Source organism: Triturus cristatus, chromosome 6 (assembly GCF_964204655.1).
Source record: "Triturus cristatus chromosome 6, aTriCri1.1, whole genome shotgun sequence".
NCBI lineage: Eukaryota > Metazoa > Chordata > Amphibia > Caudata > Salamandridae > Triturus > Triturus cristatus.
In genome coordinates this window covers 1,350,540,449-1,350,553,669 of record NC_140589.1, presented here as the reverse complement: position 1 = coordinate 1,350,553,669, position 13,221 = coordinate 1,350,540,449, and the positions used below count along the sequence as shown (strand labels likewise).

Below are 13,221 nucleotides of genomic sequence, written 5' to 3'. Positions count from 1 at the left end.
TTGCTGCCTCCCTGTTGGTGGCGAGCTTATGTTTGGCCTGCCCATTTCAGATCATGCCAGCACCTCTTGACCTCCTCCAGTGACCTCCTCGACACTTCGACTGCATTGACATTGGTGACAATGGCCTGCCATATTTCTGTTTGGGTTGCCAGTGTCACAGTGGAGGTGCTGAACAGTTGTTGATGGTGTTGGGTCACCTCCGTGACGATGATCCGGTCTTCCTGCAGACTGAACCCTGTCTTCCTCTTCCTCTTGTCCTTGCCCTTCCCTGGACGTGGGGTTCCTGGCTGGTCGTCCGTGGGGCTTGTGGAGTTCAGCTTGTCCTCTGCACTCGGTCCGGGTGCATCCATGTTGCTACGCTGTTTGAATTGTTTTTGTGCTTTTTTTTTTTTTGCTTTTATAGTGCATTGTTCCGCCAGACGCGTGGGATTTGCAGGTCTGTGGCTGGTCTTCGCTGATTTCTGTACCGCGATTGGCCTCATCGCATGTTTTTTCACGTTTGCGTTTCGCATTTTTGCTGCGTGGCGTTGGTTTTGACGCTGACCTTGTCCGCGTTATCCGATTGCTATCGCATGCTACCGCCTTGTTGTGAATCCCACGTTGTCACGGGGTTATTTTCCCGCGATGTTTTGCGATATTGAAAGTTGTGTTACGCTACTCTTGCGGTAGTTATCACACGTTCTTGTGAATATACCCCTTAATTCCTTTGATCTGTCTCCTGGAGTGTTGGCTATTATCTGAACTGCATATGGTCTGTGTGATATGATTTGTTTACTTTTAAAGGGGGGATCAGCTATTGTTGCTTCTTTTGACACTCATTGTGCCTTTGTTGGCCCTTTATTTAGTGATGTTTTTAGTGGGTTCACAATTTGAGCATGGCTCTACCTGCAGACTGTTTCCCTTTTACTTGATTAACATAATTCGTGTGAAGACTTGTGGAGCTGTGGATTTGTCAATGCACCTGTCATTCTTTTCTGTTTGGTTGGTACTTCGTATTTAGCCTTTCGTTGTTTGAGAGTATCAGGGCCTATCCCACTGGGCAAAGGTAACTTTTTTCACACTGTCTGGTGGTGTTCCTGCTTTGGGCATTGGTGGATCCTAGTGAAATATGTGCAACATCTTTGCTAGGCAATACAACATAGACTCTAGGGTCCACAGGACTGGCCAATTTATCAGGTTTGTGTTGCCAGTCTTCTTGACAATTTGGCTCCACAGCCCACCCCGTGTGGGTGTACTGTTTGAGTATCAATTCAAGAGCTGCAAGCTGACAAAATAGCCACCAGAAAGATTGTTCCCAAATCTAAATAACTTGTTTTTTGGGGGATAGGTTCCCTTATTTTGTCTTGTGGAGTACATTGATCTGTGATAACATATTTTAGCCACAATTGAATTCACTTATTGGCTGTGCCAAACTAATTTTAGAAATGTTTGCGAGCACTGCCTGGGAGCTTGGGGTGAGTCTGGATACTGCATTCTGCATGGTTTTCAGTCTTTTCGTGAGCTGTTTGGTGCTTTCTGCATAGGGAAAGTTCCCATAGTCTAGCCTGCTGGTGATGAGGGCTTGGGTGACGGCCTTTCTTTTGCTGTAGGGTGTTGTTCTGGTGTACGTAAGGAGAAAACGCATTATGCATAACAGAAGTTGATTTATTTTGTTTTGTGGTACAAAAACCAGCTTTCAGGTTTGTTTCTGCAACCTGCAAAGAAAACATAAAAGCTTGGCAGGCCACCAGATCATGGCTTGCCACCCAGCATTCTATTTTTATGCAAAGTGATGGAGCTGTGAAAACACTTTCATGAAAAAACCCCAAACATATTAGCAAAGAACTGTAAATACTACCAGTGGCATAGGCAGTGTGGCATGGCCGCTGTTTGAACTGTGAAATACAGCAATAATCATGGTTTAGTGGCGTCCCAGATTTCTGGGCCCTGGCGGCACTGCACCTGCTGCATCAATGGAAGCAAGGCCCCTGAACACTACGGGTGAACTCCTGAAGGGTTGGAAGAGAAATTGACAACCCGCCTACCCTTAAATGATGCCCTTCGTTGTCTGTTGTAGCTTAAATAACCAAATTGGATTGTCATATGGCTTAGATGTGCTGCATGGTCTTTAAAAGCCGCACAACATCCTCAAATATAGATAATGTGATGCCCAAAAATGTGCTTATTACCTGGGATAAGCACATGATTTTCGAAAAGGTACTAATTTCTGTCGGTGGCCCCAGTCTAATACAAAACAGTACTGTTTGCAAGCATGTTTGCAAGAGGTTGTCATTTCGGTACACATTTCTAACTTTGGAGAAGTTGTTTTGCCCCAGCCTCTCGTGCAAGAGATTTGTAGAGCGCAAATATTTAACAATGTATTTGCTCAGCCTCTAAAATCTTATTTTTTCAAAATGTATTAATATGTGAGGGCATGGTTTACATCAAGTAGTGAGTTTGTCGGAATATTTTAACATGTAGTCTGCAATTTCATTTTCATGCAGATTTTTGTGCTGGTATTATCTCCAAAATGGCACTGTTCACCTAAAGTATACAAATAATTTGCACAGCATACACTCATTCGCATTACCTTTACATTTTCTGACCATTTTCATCTTTGGTGGCTATTGTACCATTTGTATATATGGCCCTTGTAAGTATAAGCCTTGTGAGTTCAATATTCTTTTAAACAAATGCTATTTTGTCTGTAGAAAGTAAATTAAACTATTATTACTTCCTCTTGCTGTGATGTACTTTGCATTTTCAATGCTTCCTAAATCGGGCTAAATTAAATCTAACCTGGTTTCCCTGTTTGGACTTTCCTCTGCAGCACCATTGTGACGGAATATACAGGCGTGAACTACCCGGTGTATGACTTTTCTCAGATCATACTTTGCTGTGTAAATGTCAGATACAGAATTATAGATGGCAATGATCTCGGTGAGTACAATTTCTTTTGAGTTCTAAATAAACGAATATACTACTGTATGGGAAAAACACGTATTAAGTTAGTATAGGAATGCTATTTCGGGACAACCAGTAGGGCAAGTGGATTGTTTGAGCTGTTAGGATCATGTGTCAGGATTGGGGATTAGCTTCTGCAAGGTACAATTTCCGTGGCAACTGACGTTTCCTTTGTACAGGACACATGGCGCCTAGGTTGCTGCTATATAGACACTGTACATCAAAACATTTAAGAGAAGTAGAATAACTGAGAATGCGTGTTTAGAATGTAGGACACTGACAGAACAGAAGATAATTCTTTACAGTAGCAAATCAAAAGCAATTCAAATGTTATAGGACATGTGTTTTTTCCATTCCCCGGTCATTTCAGCCAATTCTTGTGTTTTGGGCTCAGAACGTCGCAAAGTGGGACTTCTGCATCACCAGTAAAAGCAATAGTGGCTGGCAGGGAACGGGGGTGTGGGGGTGTAGGGGTGAGGGGGAGAGTGGCAGGGGCGCGGGGGATAAAAATAAAATAAAAAAACATTTACCTCCTCACAGCCGAGCCGCCGTCTCTCCACTGAGTCCAGGAAGCAAGAAGCAACAAGGCTCCCCTAAACCAATCACAACGCTGCAATGCAGCATTGTGATTGGTCTGAGCACTGTGGTTTGATGTTCAGACGGGGATATGGAGCCTGTGCATGTTCCCCACCAAGCTGTGCATTACAGCCTGGTGAGAAACATGCAAAGTGTGCATGACTGTTTGGCCGGCCCAAGACGGCCGACCAAACCGTCATGCGCACTTGGTGTGTGCAAACCACTCCTGCCCCTGTGCCACAAGCCTGCCCCGCCCTAACCCATCCCCAAATCTATGAAAAATGAATTGATTATAACAACGTTTTATCATTTTATTTTTCCTGCTCTGTGAGCAGTGGGGCGACGCTCCTCCTCCTTTGCAGAGGAGCCACCCCGATTAAAAGTCTAGGCATGCTAGGGGGGCATCGCCTGATGTGAGGGAAAATTGCCTCTTGAGAGAGAGCTCATCTTCTTTGCGCCACATCCTCGGCTCAATGATGAGCCCAAATCAGTAGCTGCTGCCCAGGCACAAAGGACAGTGCTCTGGAACATGCGGGGAGTGCCATAACTACTCCGAACTCCTTGCTGACTCTGCATTGCCTTGGGGAGGCGCAACTTCAAAACAGACTGCATAAGGCCTACTACGGTGAGGCTGCATTTAACAATCCAGTGAGATTGCACCGGTTGCCGGCACATTTTTAGATACATCGCTGACTGCCTCGCTCCCTGCAAGAAATAATGAAGTCAGTGACTCCTATTTTAACTAATGTATCAAATCTATCCTCTTGTAGAGCACCAATGTCCTCACCTCATGGTGCCTCCAACTCCAGCCCTATTCCCTTTAGCTCCCTGACTAGCAGGTTATTAATATCACAAACCACATCCACGCATAATCAGTCAAATGGGCTTTAACTGTCTCCATAAATATAACACTGCAAACACTGTGCTTACGTCCGCTTCCACAACACATGCGAATGAGACTCTCTACTCCCACGAACACGAGGTGAGCAGAAGCTTCTCAAGCAGAGTGATAACATAGGGTGCTCTCACTAACCTCCTGCATCCGCTCCTAAAAAGCCATGTGAGACATTCCCTTGCAAGATAAGTTATATGTGAATGCATTTGTGGCTGTTTTATCTTTTTGAGTTTAGTGCTTCTAACTGGCTGCTTGGTCTTTTCTCCAGTGCTTAATTTGAGCCGATGGTTTCCGGTGCGCAGCACCGCCACTTAATTGTCAACACCGGCACTTATGACCGCATACCACGTGGTGGCAATGTTTGTGTATTTTTGAGATGAGAACAACAACAGTAGTTTATTTGTTAAATATACATTACAATCTACTAATACATGCCCGTTTTAGTTTCTGCACCACTTTTATTGGGACTACAAGGTCCAGACTGTCACAGCGCCTGGAGGCGCTTTAAGATCCGCTGCGGGCTCCCGCAGTGCGAGAAGCCCGTTTTCATTTCTGCACCACTTTTGCCGGGACTACAAGGTCCAGACTGTCAAGGGGCCTGCTGACGCCCACGCATTCACCAGCGCCTGGAGGCGCTTTAAGATCCGCTGCGGGCTCCCGCAGTGTGGGAAGCCCGTTTTCATTTCTGCACCACTTTTGCCGGGACTACAAGGTCCAGACTGTCAAGGGGCCTGCTGACGCCCACGCATTCACCAGCGCCTGGAGGCGCTTTAAGATCCGCTGCGGGCTCCCGCAGTGCGGGAAGCCCGTTTTCATTTCTGCACCACTTTTGCCGGGACTATAAGGTCCAGACTGCCAGGGGGCCTGCTGGCGCCCACGCATTCGCCAGCGCCTGGAGGCGCTTTAAGAATCGCCGCGTGCTCCCGCAGCGCGGGAAGCCCGTTTTCATTTCTGCACCACTTTTGCCGGGACTACAAGGTCCAGACTGCCAGGGGTTCAGCTGACGCCCACGCATTCGCCAGCGCCTGGAGGCGCTTTAAGATCCGCTGCGGGCTCCCGCAGTGCGGGAAGCCCGTTTTCATTTCTGCACCACTTTTGCCGGGACTACAAGGTCCAGACTGTCAAGGGGCCTGCTGACGCCCACGCATTCACCAGCGCCTGGAGGCGCTTTAAGATCCGCTGCGGGCTCCCGCAGTGCGGGAAGCTCGTTTTCATTTCTGCACCACTTTTGCCGGGACTACAAGGTCCAGACTGTCAGGGGGCCTGCTGGCGCCCACGCATTCGCCAGCGCCTGGAGGCGCTTTAAGAATCGCCGCGTGCTCCCGCAGCGCGGGAAGCCTGTTTTAGTTTCTGAACCACTTTTGCCGGGACTACAAGGTCCAGACTGCCAGGGGTTCAGCTGACGCCCACGCATTCGCCAGCGCCTGGAGGTGCCTTAAGAACTGTCGCGGGAAGCACGCGAACGTGCTCAGGCTGTGCCCGCGTCAAGTGCGGGCCCATCTGTGCCCATCCGTGACTGGACGTGACTGGGCTGGGCCTATACCCTTGGTTTCGCCACTGGACATCCGTCACCACCTAACTTGGATACCGTTGTGCCCGGATTTAACGACCCGGAGCATCTTACAGCCTGTTCCTCAGCGATACTTGCAGTGGACAAGGACAAGGTAGGAAGGCAGGTTGCCTCATCTGTACTGTACAGATCTCGGTATCAAGCACACGCTGTGTCTGTCAGCTGGGGGTTTCGGCACCACGATTCCGCAAAGATACCTTTTTAACTCATATAAGCCAATTAAGTCAATCAACTGTAGTTTTAAACAGCTTTCGGGCTTGAGTCCTGAGCCCTGCTATTAAGCACTTTAAATCTGGACTTAACATGGTGAGGCGCAAGGCGACCCTAGCCCCCGGGAGGACTCCGGCAGGTACAACAGCCCCAGTGGTAACCATCGACTTGTTCCTCCAATGAGCCGCAGCTGTGTTGGACAAGGAGATTGAATTGGTAAATCGACGTCTCTCCAGGTCCTCTGTCATTTCTCCACCCCTCTTGCCTGTAGACTCTCATTCGTCTTTGGTTAGAGCTGATGGGGATTTATCAAACACCTCTGGGCTGCGAGGGACAATGCAGGATTTTACTGGGACAAACAGCCATCCTTTAGTCCAACAGCTACCTCTTTCCCCGGCCATTATAAATAACAGCCAGGGAGACGATAACGTACCCTAAAATCAAGGGCACGGGATAGTTACTATCAGCAACCATCCAGCTATTTTGAAAGTAGCTGGCCCTACAACACAAGGGAGCTCAACAGTGGCTGAGCCGGGCAGCTCACGGACAGGTATAAAAAGGAAAAATCAATCTACGGGGTGAAGGCCAAAAGATCAAGACCCAATTTGATACCTCATGAGGCGTTGTCCACACAAACATTGACTAAGGCAGAATTGAGAGGCACTCTAGAAGCTTTTCATGAGTCAATGAGGATTTCATTGGACTCCAAACTGGGTTTGCTAATCCAACATTTGAACTCGATTGAAAAAGGCTTATTTGATCTCAAACACTGTATCAACAGGTGGCGTAGCTCCCATTTTAGAACCAGCACCCCCAGTGGTCCCCTCAACCTGCGAGAGAGCCATCCTGATAGGTCCACTTATACACACCAGGGCACATCCACAGTTGTCAGGGGGAGAGGTACCCGATAGCCTCTTGGTGTCCGCCTCGGGGGTCAACAATGGTTATACGGACAGGCTGGCTACACAGGATCAGGTAGCCCCGGAAAACCATCTATCAGGGGGGCATTCACAGGGGGGAGGGAACGCCCCTACGCAGAATCTACCGGTCATTCAACTGCCAGCTGAGACTATTCCCTATGTTGTAATATTGGGAATGTACCAACTCTCCCCCCGGGTACAAAGGAGGATTTTTCCCAACTAAAGAACAAAGTCTTACATAGGTTGTCGTATAACACCACCATAGGATTGAGGGTGGAGAAAAATATTAACATGGTACGAAGGGTCAACTGGATCGGTAGATCTTTTAAATCTTGTACAGGTGACTGTGTTATTATAAACTTTAACAGACCCCCCATCGCGGAAAGGATCCTAGTTACAGATTTACACCTATCTCCCTCTGGCCCCAAGTCGTCCATCATAGCCTTACCCCTTGGCTTCTTTTACAAACCAGAGTCAATGGGGAGTAACCCTATGAATAACGTTAATAAGGTCAACATGGCTCCACTAAACAGATTGCTGCCGTCAGATCGACCCACCTGGAACACTAACATTAATATGTCTTTGACCCTTGCTCACCCGACCCAGATGCCTTTAAGACAACAGGATTTTGGTGCACCCCCCCTGGAACTGTCAAATAGATTTACCCCTCTGGCTGCAACGGATGCCTGTGACTGACTTGGTAGTCTCTCTCCTATGGACATAGAGAATTTAAACGTTCAGCGGGCTTTTCCACAGCAAAGCCAGGGGTTTTTGGGTGAACATGCTAACAACTTTATATCCTGGAATGTTGCAGGTCTAGCTAATAGGTTCTCGGATCCGTTGTGGATCGCATTTGTGAAATAATTTTGTGTGATATGTTTGCAGGAAGGCTGATGGACTGTAGCTTATTTTTGGAGGGATACAAGTCTTTTTTCGTTCCAGCATACCCCTCCTTGGCAGGCAGACCAAAGGGTGGTCTAGCAATTTTCATTTCTTTAGCTGTGGAATGCAAGATAGAGGTTCTGTCCACATTGAGTTCCTGCATATAGTCTTTGGTACTAAGGGGTCTAATAAACTGGGTCTCATTAACTTTTACAATTCACCATCAAGCTCTAATGGGGGGTGTAATATCACCATGTTAGGCTCTTTCAAAAGGCAACAGTGTAATGCTGCTCTCCAAAACCTCATGATTGCTGGGGACTTCAACATCCACACATGTGGAGATCACAGGGTAGTAACGTTAGCTGATCTTGGTTGTCCCCGTGTGAGGGGAATTCATTTTGAACGCTCTCCTCAGGGGGAAATGTTGAATTACATACTTAACAAATTTGATTTAATGTCTCTTTTGTCTCTATGTGACCCCTATAGCAAGACTGTTGTCCCTTCATTTAAAGCAGCGGTTCCCAAACTTCCCTGGTGGCTCCCTGGTGGACCGTGAAAACTAGCCAAGGGCGCCACAAACAGATGAGCATACAGTTTGGGAATCAGTAATAAATAGTATGTTGCACTTATGTACATCTAAATTCAACACTGCTTCGTGTGATCAGGCCTGCAGTGAAGAGAACACATCAAGCAACCCGTGGCTCTTTTTACACACAGTAACGCATGTTTACATGCAGTGGGAGTCAGTTGCCTTCACTGAGCTCAGCTGTAGGCTGCAGGCGACAGGCTAAACAATCAGTTCGCGCTCCCTTTACCAACATGGTGGTAAAAACAGAAGTGCTTGTCTGCATTCCAGGAGTTCCACTGAGTCAGACCGCCCACAGAATCGGTCCTCCACTGGTTTCCTGCTGAGTTCTCAGCAAGCAGCAACAAGCACCAAAGGTGGGTGGTGACTGTCTCTGCCTTTAACATGATGGCGTGCTGTCTCTCTCCTTTTGCTGTTCTACTCTAGAGGGTCCTTGCCCAGAATTGAAGCATAGCTCAACCCAGACTCCACTAAGGTCTTTCAAAATGTTAAAGCTGCTGCTGAGACTTTAGCGCCAGAGATAGGCGGTAAGATAAAGTATCTCTTTGCAAAGTGGCACATATATTATTTATGCACTTATTCAGAAAAAGGTGGGGGTGGGAGGTGGGGAGCAAGGGATATGGAACAGTGTGACTTACAGGTCACAAAAAACATGCTCTGATCTCAGTTAGATAATTCAGAGGGTTGAGAGTCTGCTGCAGTCATAAGAGTGCAACAGACCTGCAGGTCACAAGTGCAAATGCCAGTAGAAACCTTTTGGATTAACATTGCAGTAGCGAACAGCACAATACAATATTCGTTTTTACACTGCTGTTTTTTATTACAAATATTTACAATTTTGGGAGCATAGAAACACAGACATTTGTCACAATTGCATGGTTTTTGAACTGATCGAAACCAGGGCTAACATACAAGTCTCTAAATTCCAAGGCTGATTTAGGATTTATTTATTTTTAGGCGAAAACAATCTGCTTATTCACTTTAGAAAATAAGTTTCAGTTGTGCGCCTTTACAGTCTGACATACTATTGTAAGTAAACACTTCTTCATCACGCCTTTCCTTTAGCTCCCTATTGTGCCCTTCTTCTCTTTCCTGAATCTAGAACGATCAACAGGAAGGAGCCCAGCACACAGAAGCAGCTGTGACCATCAAATCAAATGAGATAACATTGAATTTGCAGGAAAACCACGTGCATTGCCAGTGCCCAATCTAATGTTTTTTATTTGCCTTTTCTGTTTGCCAAACATTGCAGCAGACTTACTCCAAAGCTTGATTGTGCTTGACTGTGTCTAGTTCATGTTCGTTTTAAATCTTTTTTTTTTCTATTGTCCAAATTTGACACATTTTATTTCAAAGGAAATGGGAATACACAACCAGAGAACAGTTGTCACTATCAATAGTATTATCCAATGTATATTTGTTTGCAAACGTCAAGTGAATATTTAGTTTGGCAAGCTATGGTATATTCTGTTTCTCACAAGTCTGTCAAACAGGCTGTGGTGCGCATGCCAAATTGTTTCAGGCATGCACACTGACATGCATTTACAGTCCACTTCTCTGAGAACACTATGTCCCTCTAATGAGTCCAATCAGTCGTTGACACAGCATGGGGCTCTGCAGTGGCCAGAATAGGATTACATCTATGATATATAATACCTTCATCACCGTCATCCCAATTATTTTCAGGGAAAAACATGAAAGTACTACGGAAAATGGGCTTACATTCACCACCCGCCACAAAAAGGTAACATAATGGGAAGCCGCGACCATCAGTCAATAGGTAAAGGGAGCCGCAGTTTGGAAAAGTTTGGGAACCACTGATTTAAAGGGAAGAGGAGGTGGTTCACTTATAGATTTTATACTAATTTCATCGTCTGTACAAGCTTTATTTGTGGGATTCACGATACAATCAAGTGCCTATAGTGACCAGTCGCCAAAAAAGGGAGTTGTGCAGAATGGGTCATTAAGACCCACTGATAGTTGAAGAAGGTTAACGTAGTCACAGATCTCCCCAAATGTATTTTACAAGTCAGTGAAAGGCGCATGTGCTAGCGAGCTAGCACTGTGTACTTCATCGCATACAAGCCTGGGGAGGTCATTAGTGCTTTCAACATCATCTCAGACACAGTTTGCAATCTTTTAAGCATCCTAGCCCACTGCCCAGTAACTCAGTCCCCTAGAGGGTTTGACTCCTCTTGTTCTTTGGCGGCAAGAAGGTTGAGGTAAACCCTGGACAGTAGTCCAAGAAATCAGACTCTCGTTAGTTCGTGTCAAATAGACTATAAATTGGAACTGGCCAAATGCAAGACCGCTTTGAAGGAAGAAGCATGGAGGGGATTAATTGAGGCCAGTACATTGAGGAATAGCTCTAGATTTTGGAGCATTATCAATAGTCCCTTCTTAAATCATGATGCAGGCAGTGCAGTAGGTGCACATATCACAGAGGATGAGTGGGTGCACCATTTTCAAATGATGTTCGAGAACCCCGTCAAGCTCAGTTGCTTGCCAACCCATGAGGCAGTTACCTCTGACCTGGTTTTCAGTATAGAAGAGATCGAGGAGAGAATTGTCGGGTTAACAAGTAACAAAGCCCCAGGTATTCCCCTGGATCTTTTTAAATCAGACCCAACATTTTGGGCTCTGGTCCTTGCTGCAGTATCCAATGCCGCGGTAAGGTCAGGAGGCCCTGCGTTCTGGGCTACCTCAACCATAGTGCCAGTTTTTAAAAAGGGTGACCTTGATAGCACACATTGCTATAGACCAATTTCGCTGTTGGACTCGTTGGTTAAGGTGGTGGGCCAAGTGCTCCTAGAAAGGTTGACTAGCTGGGCAGATGAACACTCCTCGTTATCAGACGTTCAGTATGGGTTTCGCCCCGGCCGGTCTAAGGTGGCCCAGTGCCTTAACCTAACCATGATTCTTAACAAATACACGGTTGCCCGTTCTGGCACCATTTATTTAGCATTTATGGACCTGTCTTCTGCGTTTGATTGCGTGAACAGGATCAAGCTTTGGCAGCCCATGATAGAACTCGGGGTAGACAGGAATATTGTTTATTTTTTAGAAGATCTTCATAGTGCAACGAAGGCCCATGTCCGATTCTCGCAAGATTTAAGAGTTTCACGCAATTTCGACACAAGGAGAGGTGTGCGCCGGGGGTGTATTTTAGCACCATTTTTGTTTAATTTATATATTAATGATTTAGATAAAGCCCTATTGTCAACGGGGTAGATTATCCGCATTTCGGCCGTCGTGGTCGCTCAGTCCTTCTATATGCGGATGGCGCGGTTCTTTTATCAATGACCGCTAGACGGCTACAAACCCTGCTTGACGCATTCTCTGCCTTTATTTCGGATCGTGATCTTTCTATTAATGACTCAAAGTCCTATGGTATGCAGGTGGGTATTCACCCAAATACATTCTTTGAATTCAGGGAAGGCTCTGCTAAAGTACCCCGCACTGATGTCTTTTCGTACTTGGGGGTCGTAATGGATGAGCAGATGAAATGGGGCCCTTTAAAACAAAGAAAGAGGGTATTTTTAATGTCGCCTTGAACTTAGGAAATAGACCTAGCACGGCGCTCTCAAAGATCTATCAGGCTAAGGGAATTATGACAGCTTCTTATGGTAGCAAAATATGGGGCCATGTTACCACAGATGATCTTCAAGTAGTCGAGAATGCATTTCTGAAACATAGTGGTACATGAAGAACTGGGGGTACCTTACTTAAGCGACCGGCCCGAAATGCATAGGAAAATATGGGAAATATGTATATTTGGATGCATATAAAAGACATGTGATTTATCAACATTGAAAAATTTATGAACTCACGAGAATGAATACATTCTGAATATGATTTCTGAAATAATCGCATCAGATCAACTTTATTTGAACCTTCATTTGAACTAAGATTATCCCGCCATTAATCGGGCCTTTGCTGTCCCCAGGGGGCTGTTGCCGAGTCAAGCACCACTGCCAGTCCCTGTTGATATCTCTGACATGTATCCATTATTAGTCCTGTAGGAATTCTGACCAGCCACCAAAGAGACAAGGAAATTTAAAATTCCTTTGACACCTGATGAAAAATATCCATACCCTGCTCAAACCATTCCAAACCTCAGGCTGAAATATATGCTTTAATTGTACCTTGTGCCCATGAGGCTTTGATATATCCTGAAGCAGACTCTATAAGCCCAACCTGAGAGGTTCCATGCCACCAGTGTCAGGTTACCCTGCACAAGAAGCTTTTGGTATTGCCCCTAACGACCCCTCAACAATTGTGGGAATACAGGCAGGCAAAATGGGTAATTAGCCACAAGGTCAAAGAGTGAGGGATACCAAGGTTGCGCTGTTCAGAGTGGTGCCATCACGACCACTGTCGCCAACTATCTGAACACAGGCTCTACATACCTGGGGATCATGATAAAAGGCTGAAAAGCATTGTAGTTACCCATTAGGCCAATCCAAAAGAAAAGTGCCTTTTGAATCTTCACCAACTGAAATATCTGTGAAGCTGCGCTGTCAGCATGGAAGAAAAAAATGTCTATGTCGAATGGACCCCGAAATATGCTTAGAATCTTAAAAGTCTGCCTATTCAGATGCCATTCACTGGCATGATGGAGGTTTCTCAAGCACCAATA

The 13,221-nt window shown here is 46.0% G+C and overlaps 1 protein-coding gene across 1 annotated transcript in view; it reads left to right on the top strand.

Moving 5' to 3' along the window:
• Window positions 1-13,221, top strand: part of LOC146821407 (uncharacterized) — a 1,203,178-nt gene that overhangs the window by 274,230 nt on the left and 915,727 nt on the right. The window contains exon 24 of the mRNA XM_085609844.1: window positions 2,810-2,919. Within this exon, the coding sequence (XP_085465970.1) occupies window positions 2,810-2,919 (110 nt within the window). The remainder of the gene's footprint in view (window positions 1-2,809; window positions 2,920-13,221) is intronic.